We start from the raw sequence: 23,477 nt of genomic DNA, 5'->3' as shown, positions 1-23,477 counted from the left end.
ATGTGGTAAAAGACCATTGCCACATAACAGGCAAGTTTCGAGGAGCCGCACACAACATTTGTAACTTTATGATGCGATTAGATCCGAAAAAGGTCCAAATACCAGTTGCATTTCACAACCTGAGGGGTTATGATGCGCACCATTTAATGCAGTCAATTTCAAAGATTTCAAAAGAGGCACAGAAAGAAGTAAAATGTGTTGCAAACAACATGGAAAAATACATCACATTTTCACTTGGCAAACTGCGTTTTATAGACAGCTTAAACTTTCTTAAAGGAAGTCTTGATTCACTTGTAAAAGCGATGCCGAAGGAGGAATTAAATATAACAAAATCTAATTCAACACAGTCGTCTGATGAAAGTTTTGAACTTCTTTGCAAAAAGGGAATCTATCCTTACGAATACATGGACTCATGGGAAAGATTTAGCGAAACAAGTTTGCCTGAAAAAGAAAAGTTTTACAGCAAACTTAATGATGAGAACATAACGGATAAAGAGTACGAACACGCGCAAAACGTGTGGGAAACCTTTGGCTGCCAGACCCTGGGCGACTACCACGATTTGTACGTTAAGACTGACGTGACCCTGTTAGCCGACGTCTTTGAAAGCTTCCGAAAACTCTGTCTTGAGAAGTACGGGTTGGACCCCGCGAATTATTACACGACGCCAGGCCTTGCTTGGGACGCACTCTTGAAAAAGACAGGCGTGGAGCTTGAGTTACTTACAGACTATGAAATGCATCTTTTTGTCGAAAGGGGAATAAGAGGCGGGATTTCGATGGTAAGCAAGAGGTATGCAAAGGCGAACAACCCTTATGTTGAGGGATTTGACCCGAGCCAGCCAAAAAAATACATAACGTACCTCGATGCGAATAACCTTTACGGGTGGGCAATGAGCAAGCCGCTTCCAAAAAGTGGATTTAGATGGAAAAAGGTTATGCCAACAGAAAAAGAAATAACGACAAAAAAAGAGTATGCAAAAGCTGGATGGATTTTAGAGGTGGACTTGGAATACCCGAAAGAGCTGCATGACGCCCACAACAGCTATCCATTAGCACCAGAGAAAAAGAAAATAAACAAAGAAATGTTTTCGCCTTACCAAAACAAAACAATAAAAAATCTTGATTTGCACCCGCCAGACACCGAAAAGCTTGTTTTAACTCTTGAAGACAAAACCAATTACGTCGTGCATTACCGAAACTTGCAGTTTTATCTAAAACAGGGAATGAAACTCAAAAAAGTGCACAGGGTCTTAGAGTTTGAACAAGAGGCGTGGATGGAGCCGTACATCCGGATGAACACAGAATTCCGAAAAGAAGCGAAAAGCGACTTTGAAAAGAACTTTTACAAGCTGATGAATAACTCAGTTTTTGGAAAAACAATGGAAAACCTGAGAAACCGTGTAGACATAAGAATAGTGCGCAGCGACGAAACAAAGAAAATAAGAAAATTAGTTGCAAGCCCATTGTATTCAAGACATGTAATGTTTTCAAACGATCTGGTTGGAATAGACATGCGAAAAAGTAAGCTTTTTCTTAATAAACCGGTCTACACAGGCATGACCATCCTTGACGTAAGCAAGTTATGTATGTACGATTTTTATTACAACCACCTGAAAAAAGAGTACGGGGAGCGTTGCGAGCTTTTGTATACAGACACAGACAGCCTTTTGCTTGAGATAGAAACAGAAGACGTTTACGCGGACATGGCAGAAAACATTGACAAGTACGACACAAGCGACTACCCGAAAGATCATTCGCTGTTTTCAACAAAAAACAAAAAAGTTTTGGGAAAAATGAAAGACGAATGCGCAGGAAAACAAATTTCAGAGTGCGTTTGTTTGAGGCCAAAAATGTATTCAATAATGACAGAAGGTGAAAGCAAAAATGAAATTGAAAAAAATAAAGAAAGGCTTCCCTGAGGTGGAAATAAAAGAGTGCGCGTGCGCAGGGGCCGGGAAAAGAATGCAGGCAATAATGGCAAACGATGAAGAATTGGTCAAAAAAATAATAAAGAAACATCCGAAAGCAAGTGTGCTAAAATGTTGCAAAATGCTAAAAGTGGACGAAATAAATATAAAAAAGGCAAAGGGGGTAAAAGAGTGTGTGACAAAGAAAAAGATAAATCACGAAAATTTCAAAGAAACACTTTTCCAAACCAAGGAAAGCTTTCACGAAATGCACATGCTAAGAAGCTTTAAGCATGAGTTGTGTTCGATAGTGGTGAACAAAAAATCGCTATCCTCCTTTGACTCAAAGCGATGGATAGCGGATGATGGGATACATACAAATGCTTACGGGTATAAGTTTTGCGAAACAAAGCCTACATAAACATAACGTTTAGAGCTTTTCTGAGCCCAAGGGGCTCAAGCACTAAGTGCTTGGTGGTAACTGTGTATTTGGAGGAATAACAAGCAATTCTTCACGCACGAAGCCGCGCTTTGGACCATCGTGCAAGTAATAAAGAACTGGCTGATTAGGTTTAGTAACAGACCTTTCAATGCTGTAGACTTTTAATGACCAAATCGGATCTGTAGCCCTTTTTACGCCGCCTTCCAGCTCGCCAGGTTGGTAGAGAAAGCGCACATTAACGAGAGAGGGGAGTTTTTTTCTTTCTTGCCAACAGGTCTTGTATATTTTGAGGACGGTTTTGACGAAACAGCCTTTTCTTTAATTGCAGCAGCAGGTTTCTTACCAGTAAGACTGGTTACTTCGTTGTTCAGAGCGGCAACAACTTCGGGAAGCCTTTTTACCCACGCTGTCGACCGCTGGCCAGATGGCAGGTTCATCTCGACACCGTACTGATAACCAAACAGGCGCTTTGCCAGTGTTTGATTAAAACGTTCAACAATGGCTTGATCTCTGTGAATGTTAACACGCCCGCGTCTAATATAGGTTTTGTGATTTTCCATTTCTTTAGTAACAGCTCCCATGAATTCGCGACCAGGGTCAACTTGCAGCATCTGTGGCCATTTTAGTGCACTTCGCCTGTAAATTGTCTGAAAACCTTTTGCAACCTCAGTTGAATCTTTGGAGGTCAAAGGCTCGGCCTCTTTGAAACGGCTGGAAACGTCAACAACAGTCAGCGCGTATTTGTAAACTTTTCGCCCTCGCGGCAGTTTGTCGTGTGGCAGAAAAAGAAGGTCCGCCTGGTGGACAGCGTTTGGAGAAGAAACATCGAATTTTGGGCGAGGAACGTATCGTGGTGCCGGAAGGTAGATCTGCCAAAGGGCCTGCTTAACTAGCCATTTTTTTGCGGCATCTTCGGAAACCTTGGCAGCCTCGGCTAATTTTTTTATCGCTGCAATTCCCTTCCAGTAGCCCTGGGGGCTATAGTAGACTTTCGAGATTTTCTTCGAAAAGTTTTGCTCCGCAAAGATCTTTGCATCCATGCGTATACAAGAAAAAAAAGAAACGTTTAAAGAAACCGAAAGGCAGCGTACCCAAGAGCAAGAGCGCCTGCGCCAACGAACATAAGTTCACCTTGTTTCTGCTGCTCGCTTGGCTGATAAAAATCAGAGAACTTGGGCTCTTTCGGAGGAATCATTTGTTTGTCAGGATGTGCCTGGTTGTAGAGTTTGAAAGCGTAGTCTGTGTTCGTAAAGTTTTGTTTCGCTTGCTGTTTGATCTCATTGTTGGTTTCGATCCAGTCGAGAAGCTTCGTGCGGTCGCGTGAGTACTTCGCGTAAGCTGCCTGGTAAGCCTCGAGAGCTTTGTCGTGTCTTTCTTTTTCTTTCAAAGCGGCGTCATCTCCGCCACCCAAAGCTCGAGCAAGATAGTTGCCGCCAATGAAAGCAGCAGCGTTCAAGATAGCTCCGCCAGCCATAATCGCGACGCTTGCCATTGTGTGTTTTTGTTCTTATATTATGATATTTTTTTTTTAATTGGTGGGGAGAATTTTCTGGTCCTCGAGATACTGTTTAAGTGCAACGCTGCCAGCCATGACGGCTGTGAACTTTACATAGTTCATAAAACTGCTGCTTGGGTCGGATGTGAAGTTTTCTTTTACAACTTTTTTGGCAGCCCAGCCGATTCCGGCGGCGAGACCTGTAATGGTGGCGGCATCCATGAGCGTTTTCACGAGCTTGTTGTCGGACATGGCGGTTCAGTATAAAATAATAAAAAATATTCAATTGAAAAATTTTTTTGTTTATTCTTCACCGTTTTGCGAAGCAAAGTTTGCAACTTCTTCACCAGATTCAACTTCTTTTGTTTTTTTTATACCTCTTTTAAAAATTGTATCCTCATCCTTTTGCACCCGAATAGCGGTTTTAACGCAAGTTTTGGAAAATTCAAACCAAAGTAATGCAATACCAGCCATAGCTGCACCTTTAACAAGGCTGTCAAGAATAAAACCAAGGGACATTGTCGGTATAATAAATGAAAAAGAAATGTTCAAAAGAAATTTTTTAATCCATCGGACGGATTCCTCTTTGTTTGCGAGGTCTAATGGCATTTTGGATTGTCGAAGGCGTGTCTGAAGAACGCGTTGCAACCCTTCCAATACTTTCTGCTGTAACTGGTGTGTCATCAGTTATAAGAGTTGGCGGAGCTTTAAATGTTGGACTTCTTTTTTCGTTTATAAAGGCTTTTATGTCTTCGCGTTTCACATAAGTTGTAACGATTGCAACGCCGATACCAAGCAAAGATATCCATTGATTTGTGGTGAGACCGCTTGATTGCGGCTGAGCCTCGGGCGGAGCTGGTTCCGTTACGGCCGGTGGTGTTACATTTCGCTTTGCAGCGGCAGATTTCTTTTCTTTGTCTTTTGCAATGATTGCCTGGGCATCAATCGCGGCTTTTTTTTGTGCTTCACGAGCCTGTCTTGTTTTTTCAGCTGCAAGCTTGCCAGCAGCCACTCGCTTTGGATTTTTGGCAGGCTTTGTTGCTGGAGTTGTTGAAGTAACTTGTTTCTGTTCTTCTTGAGCGATCGGAGTTTGTTCGAGCTCGGCCATTTATAAAAAAAAAAAAAATAATATTTAAATAGAAAATTGCTCAGCAACATTTTTTGCTAAGCAATTGCTAAGCATTGTTCAGTAATTACTTAGCATTTTTTTAGCATTGCTCAGAAAAATCTTCAGTAGTGTTTGTGTCCGCATCTTTGGAAGCGCCTTTGGTTTCGCACAGCGAAGTGTGCGACTTTGTAGCTTCGTTTAAATCAACGTGCTTTGTTGTGATGAGCGCAGCATTTGCAACGGCAAGAAATCGGCCGCATTTCAAAGCCAGACCGCCTGCCAAAGTGGACAGCTCTTTACTGATAATGTAGTCGTTTTTGAGTTCCTTCTGATAATCATTGACGTCCTTGATATTTACGGCCATACCAACGACTTTGGTAACAAGAAAAATAAAGCTGTCAATCAAGCTGTCGGTTGTTTTGGATCCAACGTATGCCTCATATCTCTTTAAGTACTTTTCAACTTCTTTATCTGTCAAGCGCTTCACCTGCTCGTGTGTCAGTTGCACACCGATTGCTTCTTTGGCTTTTCCTGTTGAAACAAGGATTGCAAGCTGTTCACGCAAAGCAGGAATGTCAGGGCCTTGAATGAGTGCCATAGCGCTTTCTGTACTTTCTGGTTCAGCTCCTAGCAGTTCCATTACGGAAGCTAATTCTTGTTCACTTGCAGCGCCCTTGACGCTCTCGGGAGGAGAAGTTGCGAACGGGTCAGCCATTTATTACTCTAAAAAATATGTTCAATAAGAAAATTTTGTGCCGTAAGGGTGGCGATGAGAAATGACAAGATGCGAGAACTTATTTTTTTTAGCTTTAAAATGATTTCTTTGTAATCCTCATGGGCAAGTTCGCCAGCGTAATCCTCAAAGATTGCCTTCGTGGTCTTGGCAGAGGGGGTGTAAAAGAAAACGATTGCCGCAACATTTTCGCGGAATGAGGATGTTATGCTTGTCAATTTTTGAGTTAACACCCATATGCTCAAGCCTGCGTGGCGAGCAGAGAAAGCAAGATTCACCAACTCCCCTGTTCTTCCCTTTACATCTTTCGATGCAGCACAGTCGTCGAGGATGATAAGCGTGTTCGTACCCTCAAAAAGAAATCTTGAAAGCCTTAACCAAGATTCCACCTCGTGCTGCTCGCAAATGAAAACAAAAAATCGAATATCTTCCTCAGCAAAGCGATAATAAGTCTTGTTGTGCTCGAAAGTCGGGCAGATGAGCACGATGTAGTCAAACTTGCCTCGGAAAGGGCCACAAAGCTGATTGACCACGTATCTTGTTTTTCCTGAGTTCGTTGGTCCAACAATGAGAGCGTTGAAGGGTATATTGGCAGGATCCATGCTTCGCTTTGCGAAAGCTATATCAATACTCAACACCTTCTAATTCTTTATTTACAATAGAAAATTGTGCATCAGCGATAGCGAATATGTAGCATTTGACATTCCCTGATCCTGAGGCTGTTCTCTGTATCTCTAAATTAACGCCATCCTTTGTGTTCACCAAGCGGAGCCCGCTGCCGTGCATGTTGTTGTCGCTCATGGAGCGAAGGTCAATGAAAAGCCCGAACTTTTTTTCTGCATTAAACTTTGTGGCGTTATTAAACATTTTTTGGTCTGCGTTTTTGCCAAAGAACCTGAGAACTTCCTCCCACATGTCTCTTCCTTCAACGCCCTGACTGTACACCTTATTTGGAACGCCGTTCACGCTGATTTTTACATTTGTTATGTCAGGGTTAAAGAAAGATTCTGTATCTCTTGCACCTGCGGCGTGGGGTTCAGGAAAAAGAAGTAGAAGTCCCTTCAAGGAGCGCTTTGGGACGTTAATGCTTTCGTTTATTATCGTGTCAGTAGCTTTTTTTACTGTGATCGTTTTGTAATTATGCACATGCTCGTAAAAGAAACTTTTGCCGTTAATGTAAGTGCTTTCTACTTCTCTTGCAAGTTCTTTGTGATAAATAGCCTCGTATTCGAGTTGGATGTCAGTTAGCTCATACCCAAGTTTTGATGGATCTGTTCCTCTTACAACCACATTTGAACTGTTCAGTTTTATCTCGAAGACAAGCTCGTCTGCGAGTGCGCGCGGATAGAACACGCCATGGTCTCTCAAAATCTCGTGATCAAGCGGGATACGATACTTGCTTCCATAAACTTCTGCCAGCTTCTTTTCCGCGTCAACTCCTGATTTTTTTTTGTCACCAGCGTTTGAACGGATTTTGCATAAATCCTCGGACTGGATACCTTCAAGAAACATGTTGCTGCGCTTTTCTACCGGCAGAAAAAGGTCCTCGAAAAGTTTGTAGACGTCGTAAGCGTTCGTATCCTGCAGCGTTTCTCCAGCAAACTTGACCACCATCCTTGAGACAAGCGCCCGGGTGACGTTGTTTACGAGAAAGTTGTTGGGCTCGCCGCTCACCGTCAAGTTGAACACAAGAGCCAGGGAGCCTGGAACGAGAACGACGCCTTCTTCAAGCTTTGGCACAGCAACTCTCAGAATTTCTTCTGGAGACGCTTTATTCGGGTTAAATGTAATGCGATGTCGCACTCTGTCTGCCTTGAGCGCGTTTGGTGTTTTCTCTTCGAACGTTGGTCGGTGTCTTTCGCTGACAGCCATTGTATATTTAAATTAAAAAATGTATTTATTTAATATAACATGGCGACAGAAGGTGGCTTTGGTGACAGAGATCCTCTTTTGGAACATACAGGCGACCGTGACGACCGTAATGACAACGATGACAGCGATACAACAGGCCCATTCCAACCTGGAGGGGCATCAACGCCCGGACCTAGTGAAGGAATACCTGGGAGAAGAACCACAATGAATAGACCAGACGAAACAACAACGATGTTTCCTGAAATCCCCGACGATAGTGCGACAACAACCTTCACTGCTTCGAGTTATCTTGACAAAGAGTTTCCATCAGCTGACAAATCAAAGATTAAATACAAAATAGATGGAAATGGAAGGCTGCAAGTCGGGTTAATTAAACCAGGTAAGCCTTATTATAATTTAACAACCAAAATTCAAGGCAAGGAAGAATACCAGATAAATATAAGACTTCCCAAAGAAGTTTTAAAAGCCCTTGGTCCAAGTCGTCGATTAACTCTTGAAAATGAAATAAGAGGTCTTTCAGAAGGCATCAATAACAACAAAAAAACAGCAGAAGATAACAATGAAAGCCCGGAGGAAAGAAAAAAAGCTAAAGAAAGAGCAAAACTACAAATTGAAAGGTGCACTGATCTACAGAAAGAATTAGATCGGTTGAAAAAAGTAGAGTACGAGCCTGTGATTGGGGTAACAATACCTTTACAAGAATTCCAGCAACACGAAACAGAAAGGCAAGAAAGGGAAGTGGAAATACAACAAGAGAGACAAGAACAAGAAAATATTGCAAACGACGAAAACAGGCCACAAGCAGAAAGACAACAAGCTCGCGAAAGAGTTGATAACTTGAATCAAGAATTTAATGAAATAGAAAATGAAAGAGAAGAAGAGATCGAAAGATTGTCTTTAACAGACAAATTAAGAGAAAAGGTAAAAGCGATTTTCAAAAAATATGGCTTCACCGTCACAGCAGTTTTGCTTGCCGTTGGCACGACTATTGGCGTAATTCTGAGTTCTCTCTCAAACGGTTTAAAAGGTTTAGCAAAAGGTGTTGGTGACGGTCTTCAGACACTTGGCAAAAAAATTGCAAGTATTCTGCCGGGCCTCCTTGGCTCGATCGCCAGTTTTGTGTTTCGAACGGCCGGCCAGGTGATCAGCTTCCTCGGCAAGAATGCTTGGCTTTTGATTGTCGGTGTTGCTATCTTTCTTATCGAGCGAGTTACAAAACGAAGCGAGCGCTAAGCTCTTGAGGGAAAACCCGAAGGGTTTCCGGTGCCCCTTGGGCACCCTCAAAGAGCTCGGCTGACTGCAAACGCAACAATAACGGCACCAGCAATAAGGTAGATCTTGTTTTTTTCGTGTGCTGTATCGTCAGTGTCTGGCTTCTGCTTTTCGTCTGTTTTTGTCACAGTACCCGCTGAAGGCGTATGCGGCGCCGGCTCTTTTTTTGCAGCTTTGTGAATCGGGTTTGACGAATGACTTGTTGGTCTATTAACTTTTGATGGCCCACCGCTCATACTTGTTGCGCCCACTTTTTTTGTAGCTTTATTAACCTCATCATTCACTCCTAATTTCATCCCAACAACAGCCTGCTTAAGCTGGTTATTGTAGCCAACAACGCTTTCTGTGTTTATCACCATTCGAGCGGGCATCAGCCAGGCACCTGGGCAGACTGCAAGGTTAAGCCGAACCTTAGCTTCGTCGATGGCTAGTTGGTATCTTTGGACCGACTTTGCCAGATCAGGTTGCCTTATAGCGTCTTCAACCAACACGAGGAACTCACTTTGCGCTTCCTTTGCACGGCCGCCTGTTCCAAGTATGCTACTTCGAACGTTCACCTGCGAACCGAGAATACAGTAGACAAAAGCCTCTATCGACTGGTTTACTCTCGACAAACCTGCCTGAGTAAGCCCTTAAGTGCCGTTAGGACAAAACCAGTCTGCCTGTGCATATGCAGCGTCGTCTGGCTCGATGTATTGAATCAAGTTACCTTTGCTTGCAGTTCCACCTTCATCCGAAAATTTATCGTAATCGGGGTATTTTGCTCCAGTTTTTTGTATACCATGCCCTGATATCCAGATATAAACGTTACCAAGTCCGTGGTTTGCGCCTGTTGTGAAACGAAAATCGCTTGACGGGTCGACACCGAACTCAGCGCATATTCTTTTGTAAGAAGCCACGTCGTACTTGTTGTCGAACTGGCTAAAAGTGGGGTCGCCTGGCAAGGCGCTTACGCTCTGAATTCCCCCCATCTGAAACAATATTCGCCTTATCGTGAAATAAACGTGAAAAAGGTAAAAATTTCGCACAATCGGTGGCAAGCTAAGAGATGAGTGTTCTTCATCGAAAATTTCTCGGCTTACCCCACTGCCTGTTGTCGCGCACCATACCGCAAAGTTAAGTTGCTGTGGCCAATAGCCCATATTTTGGCTAGCAAGCCACCTTTTTGACTCTTTTCCTGATGTATGCTTCAGTTTTGTTTTTTGAAAAATCTCTCTTAATTTCGTTGTGAAATATTGGTCTGGTGTGACGTAGATGTTGATTTTGCTGTTAAATATTTTTTTCAAACTCGGTGCGGCTTCGTGAAATCCAACCGCGGGAATTGGCAAAGATGAGCCTTTTGCGCCGCTTGGTGACAGCTGTTGTGGAAAACCGCCTGGAATTTGATTCACCCCCAGTGCTTTTTTCATCTCTGGGCTCCAATATTTGCTGTCAGAGCCAAAAACATTTATCAAATGGCCTTGCCCTGCCTTGAAATAAATGTCTGCCGTTGCTGTGTGGTTGTACGCGAACTCAACCTGTGCAACAAATTTTGTTCGGTCAGCGTTTGGATATTTTGCAAGAAAAGGTTTCCATGCATTGTCTTTTGCCGCTTCAGAAATTTTAATTGCTTCTGGGGTTTTCATCCACTTCATAAAATCTCTTTCTTTGAAATCAAGAAAAATTGATTGAGAAATGTCATCAGCTCTCGGAATAGGCGGCGCCATTTTATATTAAAGATTTATTTTTCAAAAGATAATTATAAAGATGGTTGTGCTCACAATCGACGCGAGTTCCAACGGGGAAGCTGTTTACTTTGACCAGCCAATTGAAAAACCAAGGTTTATCAGCCTGCTGTCATGCTCGTTACAAAACAGCTGGCATAATCTGGAAGGAATTGGCTCCATAAGCATTAAACAAAACAATGTGAGCAACAATGTTGCTGATTTTTTTCCAGGCAACTACAATTTTGATGAAATTACAACTTACCTGACTAATAAGTTCAAAGATCAACAAAAGCTAACAGTAAAAAGGGATGATTTTAAAAGAGGCTTTTCAATAACAAAAACAAAAAATATTGAAAGCTTTTCTTTTGATAAAAATCTTTCTAAACTTTTTAAGAACACAATTGTTGATGCTGCTAACGCAAGAATTGAAGATTTTACTATACCAGACTTTTATTACATTCACTGCGATTTACTTTCCAAAGAAAATAACTTGTATAATGGAAAGCCAAGTGACATTCTCGCTTGTGTACCAATAACCGGAAAACCTTATGATTTGGTTCATTACCCTCAAAATTTTATCAATAATTCACGTCGAATCGACGCTGTTCAGAGTGTGAACAGTGTCACATTGACCGTCAAAGACAAAACTGGCAGTAAGTTTGACTTTGTTGGAGCTCCGCTGCATTTTGAATTAGAATTAAATTAATATTTTTTTATTGTATACGAGACCATGTCATCTGCTAATGTTCTCCCGAGTGCCCCTGCTTATGGTGATCGCGAAGAAACACAACTTTATCCAAGCCTCCCAACAAATGCCGAGAATTTTCGGCTGACTGAAATAAGTAAAATTGAAAAAGAAATATCCGCTGAAGCTGAGCATTACAGGCTTGTGTTAAAAAAATATAAAAAAGTCCGGAAAGTTATTCACTATTCCGTGGTCTGTCTTGGCGCCGTGACGGCAGCTCTGTCTTCTGGAGCTGTTGCGACTTCACTTACTGGTGTTGGAATTGTTATCGGCGTGCCTGTTGCAGCAGTAGCAGGTATATCTGGCACAGCTTCCACTGGCCTGTCAGTTATCAACAAAAAGCTTGAACGTAAAGTTAATAAGCACTCAAGAATCCTCGCTCTGGCTGTTGCAAAACATGACTCGATAAACAGCTCTGTCTCACAAGCTCTGAATGATAATCTTGTTTCTGACAAAGAGTTTCAACTGATCACACGAGAAATGCAAAATTATCGCCAACTTAAAGATACTTTACGCTCAAACTTTGCAAAAAAACAAACAAATTCACTCCAGCCAGACATCGGAAAAATTCGGGAAGAAATCAAGAGAGAAGAACGCAAAAGATTGGAAAAAAAACTTCTCGAAAGTGCCACCGACATTTCGAAATAAAATTTCAGTCCAATAAAACATTTTTTCATTTTATAAAAGAATGATTGTCTGCGCTCATCTTGTCGTTTACTTTGTGTTTGAATATTTCACGCCCGAGTGTCAAAAAAATATTCGATACATAACCCGCGATGTTGTTAATTGCCTGAACGAGGCAAAATAAAAGGTTACAGCGCACTTAAAGTGACTTTCAGCCGAGTCGAAAGGATTAAATCTGAGTGTGCAAAAAATACAATTAAGTTGAAGCGAACAGCGAGAAATTGCGTGACCCACAGCGGCATGCAAATTTTTTTGTGTGTTTGCGTGCGTGGGTGTACAAAGTCGGGGTATTACCCGAATGATATTTTTAGACGGTGTAATATCATGACTCATCGCCAATGACAAACACCGGCTGTGGTGTTTGTCAAATTCCCTCTCTACGACTGTTTTAATCAGGAGTCTTTTCTTTCAATTTCTGATCTTTTGCAAGTTGATTATCGAATTTTTTGCTTTAGCCGTTTAAAGCTTGATTAACACATCGGCTTGTTTACAATCATGTTGCTTTAGAATATTCTGGACTTCCGGTACGTCACACACACATGCCAAACATGCCGATTCGCCATTGATTTTCAGCGTTTTTAAAAAAATTTTTTTTTCGTGAAAAAAAAAATCACAAGCGAACAGGAATGTGTGGTGCGATTTGGAATGTCCTTTCTATTGTGCGATTTGGAATGTGCTGTATAAGCAAAAATAATTTTACACAGGATTTTTTTTTCAATTGTCTGGTTGTTAAAACAGTTCAATTTAATATGATCTATCTTATAAAATATTATTTTTTTGGCTTTTAGGTTCCAAAATTTGGTTATGGTGTTTGCTTAAAAAATACATCCCTGACGCCATTTCTATTTATCGGTTTATATTCTAAAAATGCACCCATGACGGCATTTCTATAACTGAGCTCTGTCCTCTAAAAACTCCTAAAAAAAAACAATTAGATTACGTCAAGGGGGTTTTCCGTTTCTTGACAGCAATACACCCACGCAATCAAAGTCATTGTTGTGACTTTCTGTGTTGCTGCAATAATTTATGCACTCACCGGAGCGTGCAAGTCTTGTTTAGCTTGTTAAAACGTTTGCGACAACACTGCTGTCTAATTTTTTTAATTTTTCAATCAGCTCGTCTGTTAAAAAGATTGTTATTTGTTTTTCATTTTCTTTAGTTTTTTTGTAGGTTGTAAACGCTTTTCCATGAGATCTTTTCAAGTTTTTCTTTACACTCAAGTTAATTTCTCCAGTTCTCCCTCTTCCCATCTTCGTTTACTCGATAAGAGCATTTGTTCAATAGGAATTGTTTCTGGCACAGCAATTAAAGGTTGGTTGTAATTTAATACAATGGCGCCATACAACGATTGGTACACTGTCGGGTCCGGCGAATCTGCTTCAGGAAGTTAGGAATGTGAAAGCCACTCACATTTTCCTCCTTTCACACAAAAGGGCTGGCCTTGCGGGCCCCACACACATGAGAGTTTTGGCATTGCGACCCCCACACACATGAGAGTTACCGGTTGTGGACACAACTTGCAAAAAATAGCGAGGCGAGACTGGCGAGCCAGCGAGCCAGGCGAGCCCGAGCGGTTTTTTTTGCAAGTTGTGTCACAACCGGTAACTCTCATGTGTGTGCAATTGATGAAGGCTTTTAGTACTGAACCAAAGTATAAGGACTGGGAAATACTGAAACCCATTATCAGCCACCTTAAACGGAAATATCTTGTTGGTGTTTCAAGGAATACAAGGAAACTTCACTCATCCCATGTATCTATGTATTGCGGTATTTTGTAATTTTTTGAGTGATTTTTGGGGATGTTTGGCAGGTGATAGTTTTTTTAAAAGAATTAGTAAAATTTAGACAACTAAGAAATATTGAAAATTTAATGTGAATTTAACATTGGAATTTGAAGTTAGAAATTGGCAGACGGACACCAAACAGTCCCGTGACATCCTGGAGTGTTTTTGCATGGGGGTCAACTGTGTGATGATGTTTCCATTTTTTTCTTCAATCCCCACTGATAAAGAACTGTTGTTGGTGTTATGTTGGTGTTATCACATGTCAAGCCTTTAACAAGGTATGAAAGAACACAAGGATTTAAATTATTCTGGTGCTCAATTTTTGCGTAACTAAAATTAATGTTACTCAAATTCCTGATGGATTCTGTCTTAAACTGTTACGAGCTTAGTATTTCCAAATTATTGCATGTCAATGTAAGGCAAGACAAGACATGCCTTGGTTCTTATGTAATTCTCTTAAAAACACATAAGATATTGACTATAATTTTGTCTGTGCTATGGCAATTCACAGTGGGGTGGTCTTGATGTTTCTTTAACTTGTAGAGTGGACTGGACTAGTAAAACGCGGACTTGTAAAACGCCTCTAGACACTTCGAATTCCTTGGCCACAATCATCTTACGGCTCTCTTCAATACATAATGTCTCAAAAAAACAGTAACCTCAGAAAGAAGTCAGAAGCAAATAAGGTCGAAAGACCGAATTTGAACATATAACGGCAAATGTTCTAATGTCACGAACGTAGGAGTCGTGTAGGCCCGTCACCTTTATTTACCACATACTGCCCCCAAATTAAAACAGTACCCTCAGAAAGAAGTCAGAAGCAAATAAGGTCGAAAGACCGAACTTAAACATTTAACGGCAAATATTCCAATGTCACGAACGTAGGAGTCGTGTAGGCCCGTCACCTTTATTTACGATTGACTGTTGATTTCTGGACGGGCCCCGTTCTACCTCGTGCGAGCAATACAAACGACTGCACTCAACAGACGTCAAGTAGTGGAAAGAAAGAAACATATGCACACAACTCATAGCATCAATCCCGTTGTTTTAGTAGGGGTTTGCAGAACGAACATGTGCTATACTGCAAAAACATCTCCACGCTAAAACAGACCATAGAGTGCTCAAAAAAGCTAGAAATATGCCGTCGAAGAAACACACAAGAGCTTCAAACACAAATTGTTTCGCTCGCTAAACCGTTTAGTTTTATCCGATTTACAAGCGCTTGTTTTACAAGTCCGCGTTCTACAAGTCCGTGCTTAACAAGCCCTCGTTTTACAAGTCCGCGTTTTACAAGTCCGCGTTTTACTAGTCCTCGTTTTACAAGTCCGCGTTTTACTAGTCCGCGTTTTACTAGTCCGCCTTTTACAAGTCCGCGTTTTACTAGTCCGCGTTATACTAGTCCGCGTTTTACAAGTCCGCGTTTTACTAGTCCGCGTTTTACTAGTCCAGTCCAGTCCTCGAAATACAGTATGCCAAAACTCCCCGCCCTCTAAAGATAAGTCCTTGACGGTTCTTGTCGTTTTTCGGTGCCTATTCATCTTCGGCATCTTTCTCATCCACCTCTCGTTCTGTCCTGTGTCTGTCATCACACGAAAGAAAAGCTGATTCTCAAAAAATCTGCCACAAAAGGAAATTGACAAAAACAATATGAAAACCATATATCGAAAGTTTCTTATTCTAAAATTTTATCATACGTCTTAATTCAGAGCTACAAAGAAGTTCCTCCTTTTGAGTTATTGATACTGTTCTTACAGTACCTCTTTCCACTAGCGAAATTTTACAAAATTCCTTCGCGGCGAAAAGGTAGCGCGAATCCAGAACAGACTCCAATCGAGAGTGGGTTAATTCTAGATTACTATTAATTAACTATTACAACATTCATTTTTAAAATAGTTTCCCAAGCCGACTAAGCTAACTAAACGTCGAGTGTATCTTTCAGTAAACAAAACATGCCGTTATGACGCCGGAAATCCAGCTCACGCATACTATACCCCGTGACTCACGCAAACCTCCGACTTACGTGCTACTACAGTCATTCCTTTCTAAACATTTTTTTTTTTGACCACCACCGTACCTTTCTACCCAAAAAACTCATAAAACCGGCCGGTTTTAACCTGTTTTAACCTTTCAAAAATTAGAGCGTTCGAAACTAAATAAGATCCGTAATCACAAACAACATACAGCCGTTTACCAGCACTCTTTAAAACTCCTGAAACCCTTCAAAATCAGGCAAAATAAATCTTTGAAATAACCTTTATCAATGTTTCTTATTTTTTATTCAGTTCTATAAAATGCCTTTCATACACTACTGTCAAACAAAAATTTCAATTTCCTCAAAGTTTCAAGACAAAAGAATAACAAATATTTCGTGCACAATGTAATTTGATTAAGCCAATATTATCACGTCTAAAAATACTTCAAGCAATTCAGTGAAAACCCGTTTTTTTTTCGTATCAACGAAAACCACTTTCGAATAATCAATACATGAAAATAACAATAAGATCAAAAGGAAGAAAGGAACCTTTCTAATTATTTGAAGACTTTCAAAGCCGTGATATTATGCATCCAATCCGCGATAAAATTTAATTACAACAAAATCCAAGTTCTCATTTTGAATTCCATTTTTTTCAGTTGATACCTTTATCCAACTTGTGAAAAATTCCATTCAAGTTCCTATTAATACTGTACATTCCCAATGTTTTGCTCAGGTCTTCAGAAGCGTCTTACTAACCAAATCTAAAATAATTCCAAAACATGCTGTACAAACATTCTACTCTTTGTGACAAACGACTTGACGACCAATTGTTCGAAATGAAAATCGACACAGTTCTTCCTAAATAAAAAAAAAGTTTTACGGCGGAGTCAGGCTCAAAAAATATACCGCAAGATCACACCCCCATTCATAGTCAGAAACCAGCAAACCATCTAGTTTGCTAAAAAAAACACTGCGTGACATCAATGACGTTACCTTTTTCATTTACAAAAATAACTTTAACTTGTCAAAGTAAGTGCAATTTCACAATGGTGAATATATCGGCCCAGTTCTCGGCCGGGTCCAGTTCTCGGCCACTTTGTGTTTAACGCGTCTTTTCACACTCCAGTTGAATCAAAAAGAAAAGGTATTTCCTTCAAACGATAGTCTGATTCATGTGCTTTAAGTATCTTGAGTTTGATCGTTCAATTCGATATAGAAAGCTCACACGTCGAGTTTACGCGGAGGTAGTTGTTTGTTTACGGCTCCAAATTCATGGATGTAGTTAAATTCGTATTTTATCCAAAAGCCCCCACCATACGAGCTAATTTTTGGCATGTGAAACGTAGAATAATTCAGCTTTCTGCTTTAGTTAACTTTTCGTTGAACCGTTGTATTTTTTGGTCTTAATTTACTTCGAAATTTTTTCTTGCGACGTTTGCGTATTTGCCAGTTCTCGGCCACCCTGCTCGCTATCACAGCTTAGCGCTTGGTTTTTAATATAATTTCATCTGCTGCTGCCAGAATGAAAGAAATAAATGTTTTAAAAATAAAGTTCAATCTTATCTCTAAGTTTTGAGCTGACTCTTGTCTTGTCTATTATTTCTACAACACCTAAATATTTCAAGACCTTTTCACTGCAAAATAAACCATCTAAATGCACGGGTCACACAATGCGGTTTTGCCAGAACCTGCACATAGGCAACTAGGCGCGTTAAAAGAAAACAAAGCATCATAAAAATAATTTGGGATCGATATAGTATAAATAGGTTTACAGAGTGATTTTATGACTGTGAAAATTAATTGAGCATTTTTTTACAGATAATTACGCACAAGCTTTTTAGTGGCTGAGAACTGGGCCAAGGTGGCCGAGAACTGGGCCCACAAATGGAGCTTTTATTTTTATTATTGCTCGGGCAAATTAATTTTTGACCGGTCGATAGCTTTACACCAAAAAGCTGAATAATGTAGCTAGCTCTGGGAGAAATTTCAAGTTCCTGCGGTTCTTCTGAGGTAAGAAATACAAGTTTACGTCAAAAGTGGCCGAGAGCTGGGCCAAGGTGGCCGAGAACTGGGCCCACAAATGGAGCTTTTATTTTTATTATTGCTCGGGCAAATTAATTTTTGACCGGTCGATAGCTTTACACCAAAAAGCTGAATAATGTAGCTAGCTCTGGGAGAAATTTCAAGTTCCTGCGGTTCTTCTGAGGTAAGAAATACAAGTTTACGTCAAAAGTGGCCGAGAACTGGGCCAAGGTGGCCGAGAACTGGGCCCACAAATGGAGCTTTTATTTTTATTATTGCTCGGGCAAATTAATTTTTGACCGGTCGATAGCTTTACACCAAAAAGCTGAATAATGTAGCTAGCTCTGGGAGAAATTTCAAGTTCCTGCGGTTCTTCTGAGGTAAGAAATACAAGTTTACGTCAAAAGTGGCCGAGAACTGGGCCCCATACTGTACTTTGCACCGTAAGCTTTTTTCTCTGTCCTTCCGCCGAAGCAAAAAAACAAAACCTGATTACACATTAACCCAAAAGTCGACCAAGTGTGCCTGCAACGATTTCCTGTCAAAACTAAAATGAAAACCATTGCGGTATGCGTCACCCGTAGCGGTTTTGTAGCAACCCCGAGCTATCCCCGTCTTTTTGGCCGCGCCAGGAGACTACGCTCTAGGACGACCAAAGGGTAAACCTTAAATCGGCCACGCCCGATTAATAATTCACTCACTCAGTAGAGCATAACTTAATTGATTTCATTATTTTTAAGTTGCAAACCAACTGTGTCGTGTTTAGTTCCCGTCAAAATGAAGCGATTGCATCTGGTCACATGATTAGCAATAACTCTAAATTCAATCAAAGACTCCTTAGAGTTACCTCATGCATCGCGCCGCAACGGACGCCATTTTGGATTCAGACGCCACTTTGTTAATGGTATATTTTGCTTTTATGCGACTTTGAGCATGTTCAGTTTGCAGGATGCTTGACTACAAAAGTACGAATTTGCATTTCGCTCCCGACAGGCGTGAAGTGTCCCTTTTATGGCAGAACTTCTTGTTTAAGATTTGCCTTTACTTTGTTTCAGATGGAGCACTTTGATGACCTCGCAAAAGTTAACAATACTCTTATAAAGGTAAATAGCTTTCATGAACACTTTATCTTCGAAGAGATTGCTTTAAAGATGGTGATTTGTTAAAAGTTAAGTTCGCCTTTCCCGACTGACCGAGCGACCCACCGACCCTAAAGAAAATCGAGATCTACTCAACTTTAAAACTACTGCTCAATCTTTACTGAAATTAACAATCGTCTTGAGTGTACAAGTCAGTGAAGTGCCTCGACGTTCTCTCTTGTTTTGTTCACTACGCGAAGCCTGAAACTGGAATCTTGGTATGGTTGAGAAAGTACTTTTTGGTGACGTCACCAATAAGAGCAGAGTCCAGGCTTAAAGAAGCCGAGAAGCGCGAGTAAGGTATCTTGAGGTGCGAACCTTGCTGAACAAATACAAAGCAAACAAGTTAAAGCTTAGTGAGAGCATAGTAAAATTTGATTCTAATTGTCACAATTGTCATCCTACTTACGATGTACTTTTGTTATTCATTTAAAACACATTCATGCAGTCTATTTTGTGTGTGCGTGTGTGTGTGTGATTGACTTACTGAGCTTTCTAATTTCCATAATACAGACAGAGGCTGGGTACAACGCTCTCCGAAATGATCTCAACATGACAAGGAGCGAGTTGTTGCTGATCACTGATAACATAACTCTCACGTTAAGGGTTCGTTAACAACTCTTTCTTTGTGATAAAGTCTTTTCTTTAGCTTGATCTTGATTTACCTGTTTGTCTGTTTTTTTTTTTTGTTTGCTAGGTATTTTTTTTGCCTGACAGCTTTCAGAGAGCATTTGGCAGGCATTTTGATTAATTATTCAACAAATTGTTCCAATGTCCATTTAAGGTCAGGACGTCCTTCCGGGGTCCTAGTTATCTGTCATCCATAAATTAGTTTCCCGAGAGTAGTCTGACGTCGTGCAAAGAGCTGTATAAACATAGTTTATATCTAGCTGAACAACTGTGTTTAGTTTAAAATGTGTTGAATAATAAAACAATTACCCTGGGAGGCAAGCGTGGCCGAGTGGTTAAGGGCGCTGGTGTTGTAATCTGGAGGTCCCCGGTTCAAGACCTGCCCTTGCCACTAGCTGGATTTGTTTCTCGGTTGTCCCGAGTTCAAATCCTCGACCACGATTTGTATATAGCCAACTGGTCTGTCTCCTGCCAGTTGGGATTTTTAATCTTGTTATGTTCATTTAAAAATATTTTTTTCCTCTGTTTCAGTGGCATGCCTGTAAACTAGCTATCTCGTTGAGATATGAAGCTAAGTGCATGACCACTATAAACATATTTTTATTATTATTATTTTATTATTATTAATGTTGCGGACTTTTGTCAGATTTTTGCCCACTCGGCTTACGGCCCCGTCGGCTATTAAAGTATTCCGCGCGATCTCACAGGATAATTGTTGAATTTTTGTTATTAAAAACAATACTACCATTTATTGAAAGAATTGCTCTTTTCTTGTAATTTGTTTGAGGAAAGAATTTTTCAACAACTCGGAAGAAATTCACTGAAAAACTGCAGTCATAGAGCGTACGCGGTGAGAGAAGTGTGAATATCATTCCCCTCCGGGTTTTATATCATAATCCATTTTCCTTTCTGTTAAGAAATATGTCTGAACAAATTAAGCATTTTATTTTCGGTGTAAGTTTGAGGAACAAAGGTGTTCTTCTATTCTTCATTTCAGCTGGAATACCTTGATGCTGTTTTGACTCGGTTGAAGTCCGCCTTGAACAGAACAAACACTGACCTTGCAGAACTTAAAAGTACCCAGACAAAGGTAAAGAGAGAAAAAGATTTTCTCATTCCTTGCATTTAATCAAGAATCAGGTGGCGTTAACTATTTAAGCCTTTATCGAGTTTTAAACTTTAGATCGTAAAGTCAAAATTGACACTGAATTTCTCCTCGAGTGCACATTGTATGTAAGATGATAAAGAAAAGAGGCGTGTAGCCCCAAGCTGGTTAGAACAATCTCATAACCAACAAACGCTCTCTTCAATATCACTTTAATGTATCTTTTGAAATCACAATTTTTCGCTAAATTAATTACACTCCCCTTCTCAAAAAAGACCTCCCTCTCTAATTCCTCCCCTCCATTTTACCATTTGAATAAGCAAACGCAACTATTAGAGCGAAGTGAAACCAGACTATTCTCATACACCTCGCATTTAGACTATATGTTCACATTTCGGACTTGTGAGTTGAGACCGGAAATTGCCTACGTCGTTCCAATAAAATGTTTGCCATTTTTTGTCAAAGTCCGAAAAAAACACAAGGCAAAAACTTGTTGTCTTGACTTCTTTCATTTTTTTTATGGATGGAGCTTTGTACTAAAATATCTTTAAATCAGATCTGAACAATCTTATTTCGTAGGGCAAAGTGATTTACCATCAGACCTTGACTCCTGCTTGGCTTGAGGCGCATGCGTCTTACATCAACAGTTATCGTTTGAACACCACTGAACAGCTCACGTTCATCGCAGGTCCATCACAAGTTAACGCCGCTCTCATTAAAGTACCCATGATTTCTGCTAGTGTCTTGCACAATTCCACCCAGCTAACAGTTAAAATTGTGGTTTCCAATGATGTCGACATCGGAACGAATGAGGACAGCGATATCAAATATGGCATGTCTGACAGGATAAGCTTTGTTGGATTTTCGACTGTGGATAAAAGCAATTACGGTCACCGCGCCCCCTGTTTTGGATACGAGGGATCCTCCGGTACCCATATAACTGGATACAGAGAGATCAACTATTCGCCCAGACCAAGCGACACGTTCTATCCCGGTCAGTTTTTCATCACTCTTAAGTTGAATGCACATGAAAACTTGGGCTCGTGCTACACTGCACATGACGGGGGCTTCGTTAAGACCGCTGTCTACAACAAACGACTGGTGCTCAGCAACGGGCTCACTCTTGAAGTTTATAAAGACCATAAAGAAGAAAGGGCTGGGATCAAGTTCATCGAAGTCACTGTTGTAGAAGATGTTTAGTGTGAGCGCGGCACGCAATATCTATTTAAGAACTTATTCACTGTGCACACCAGCATAAGCAGTATAGCACGTAAGTAAGTGGACTATTTATCGGTTTGGTAAAATAAAGCAAAAGGGAAAATACAGAATTTAATAATGGCAACAGCCTGGAATTCAGTGGAAGTTAAGGTCGAGGAGAATTTCATGTTAAAATTATAATGTTTTTTTTTCCAATGGTAAGTAATTTTTCCATTTGCTTGCTGAAATAAAACCAGTGTTGGAAAAAAATATGAAGCGCTTGACGAATTTCCCTCGCACCACTTTTGAGTCCTTTACAACACAGCCGCAAAACAGCAGGCATTCGGAAAGTAACGTCTCCCCCTAAGAGAGGAGCGATTTATCGCAAACATTTTCCAAGGTATACTTAACAAATAGATTCCATTTTGCCGTGCGTCTATTCAGTTATAGGTCACAGATGACTTCAAAATGTGGTAAGAAATGTTCATACCACATTTTGACGTCTGAACAGACCCACGGCAAAATGGAATCTATCTGTTTTATACAATCGAACCGAAGACTTCACGACTTCAGTACGCTTCAGTGTAAGCAATGCAGCTACCGGTGAGCTAAAGTTGTTTTCATTTCACGATATAGTTTCCCGTAACAACGAAGCACTGTTAAACCGATTTAATAAACAGAATAATGGAAAATTAAAACGTCAACGAAAAAAACGATACCTTTATTCCACCTGGAAAGTTGTTCAAATCTGTAAGCTTTAACCTAGGCGTCGTCCAACTGTTCAACATCGGACAGACACTTTCTTGTTAATTTTAATAATTTCTCTAATCGTTCACTGTCAGCATCAAGCTTGTTTTGCCCATTTATAATATGTTTCGAAAGGTGAACGATACTTGGTGGATTGTTTCTCACTGTAGATTTATAACTAAGCTGAAATTTTTTGTTTTGAAAAACTTTGCGACAACACTGATTTGGACTATGAACTCTGATCATGCGCGCGAGGCATACCACGCAGTGACGTTAACTGTGCGTCTGTACTCTAATAGTTAACAGGCATCAACCCATCACAACCCGCGCAGTAGCTTGGTTATTGTATAAACTCTTATAGACCATATAAATGATGCCACAAAATGTTAAAAACTCCAGTGGAACATCTAATAATAACTTTTAGTTGTTCCTATGCAAGGTTTTGGACATATCATGGCGTTATTTGTGTGGGAAATGGGAAAATGTGGTTGATATTTTATACAATGTAACACGCAGCATTTAGTGGCGGATAAGACGGAAAATGTTTACGCGCTTAATGAAGACGAAGCTAACTGCGATCTTCAAACACTTCTCATTCATATTACCAAATGAAAACAGCAGACGACTGAAAAGGAGGGAAGACAGACAGACAGACAGACATGACAGACATACTTTATTTAACGTGGACAAGTACACGCTTAGCTGTTCTCTAGTTTCCAGGTGCTCCACGATTTAAATTAAGTAATGTACATGTACAACATTATAAAAGTATTTTCATCAAATCAAAGTGTATTAAAAAAAGTATTTACATCAAGCTAATTTAAAATGGCTTAAAAACATCAAGCTAATTTAAAATCCCCCAAAATAAAAAGAAATAAAAATCCGAGCTAAAAGTGATGAAACATAATCAAAAT

The 23,477-nt window shown here is 40.4% G+C and overlaps 1 protein-coding gene across 1 annotated transcript in view; it reads left to right on the top strand.

Moving 5' to 3' along the window:
• The window catches only part of LOC144635215 (uncharacterized), a 144,632-nt gene that overhangs the window by 34,492 nt on the left and 86,663 nt on the right, over positions 1 to 23,477 (top strand). The window contains exons 4-6 of the mRNA XM_078494307.1: positions 18,801 to 18,848; positions 19,398 to 19,490; positions 20,512 to 20,604. Of these exons, the coding sequence (XP_078350433.1) occupies positions 18,801 to 18,848; positions 19,398 to 19,490; positions 20,512 to 20,604 (234 nt within the window). The remainder of the gene's footprint in view (positions 1 to 18,800; positions 18,849 to 19,397; positions 19,491 to 20,511; positions 20,605 to 23,477) is intronic.

The sequence above is a fragment of the Oculina patagonica genome, chromosome 13 (assembly GCF_052425735.1).
Source record: "Oculina patagonica isolate OP01 chromosome 13, crgOcupat, whole genome shotgun sequence".
Classification (NCBI taxonomy): domain Eukaryota; kingdom Metazoa; phylum Cnidaria; class Anthozoa; order Scleractinia; family Oculinidae; genus Oculina; species Oculina patagonica.
This window is presented reverse-complemented; position numbering and strand designations above follow the sequence as displayed.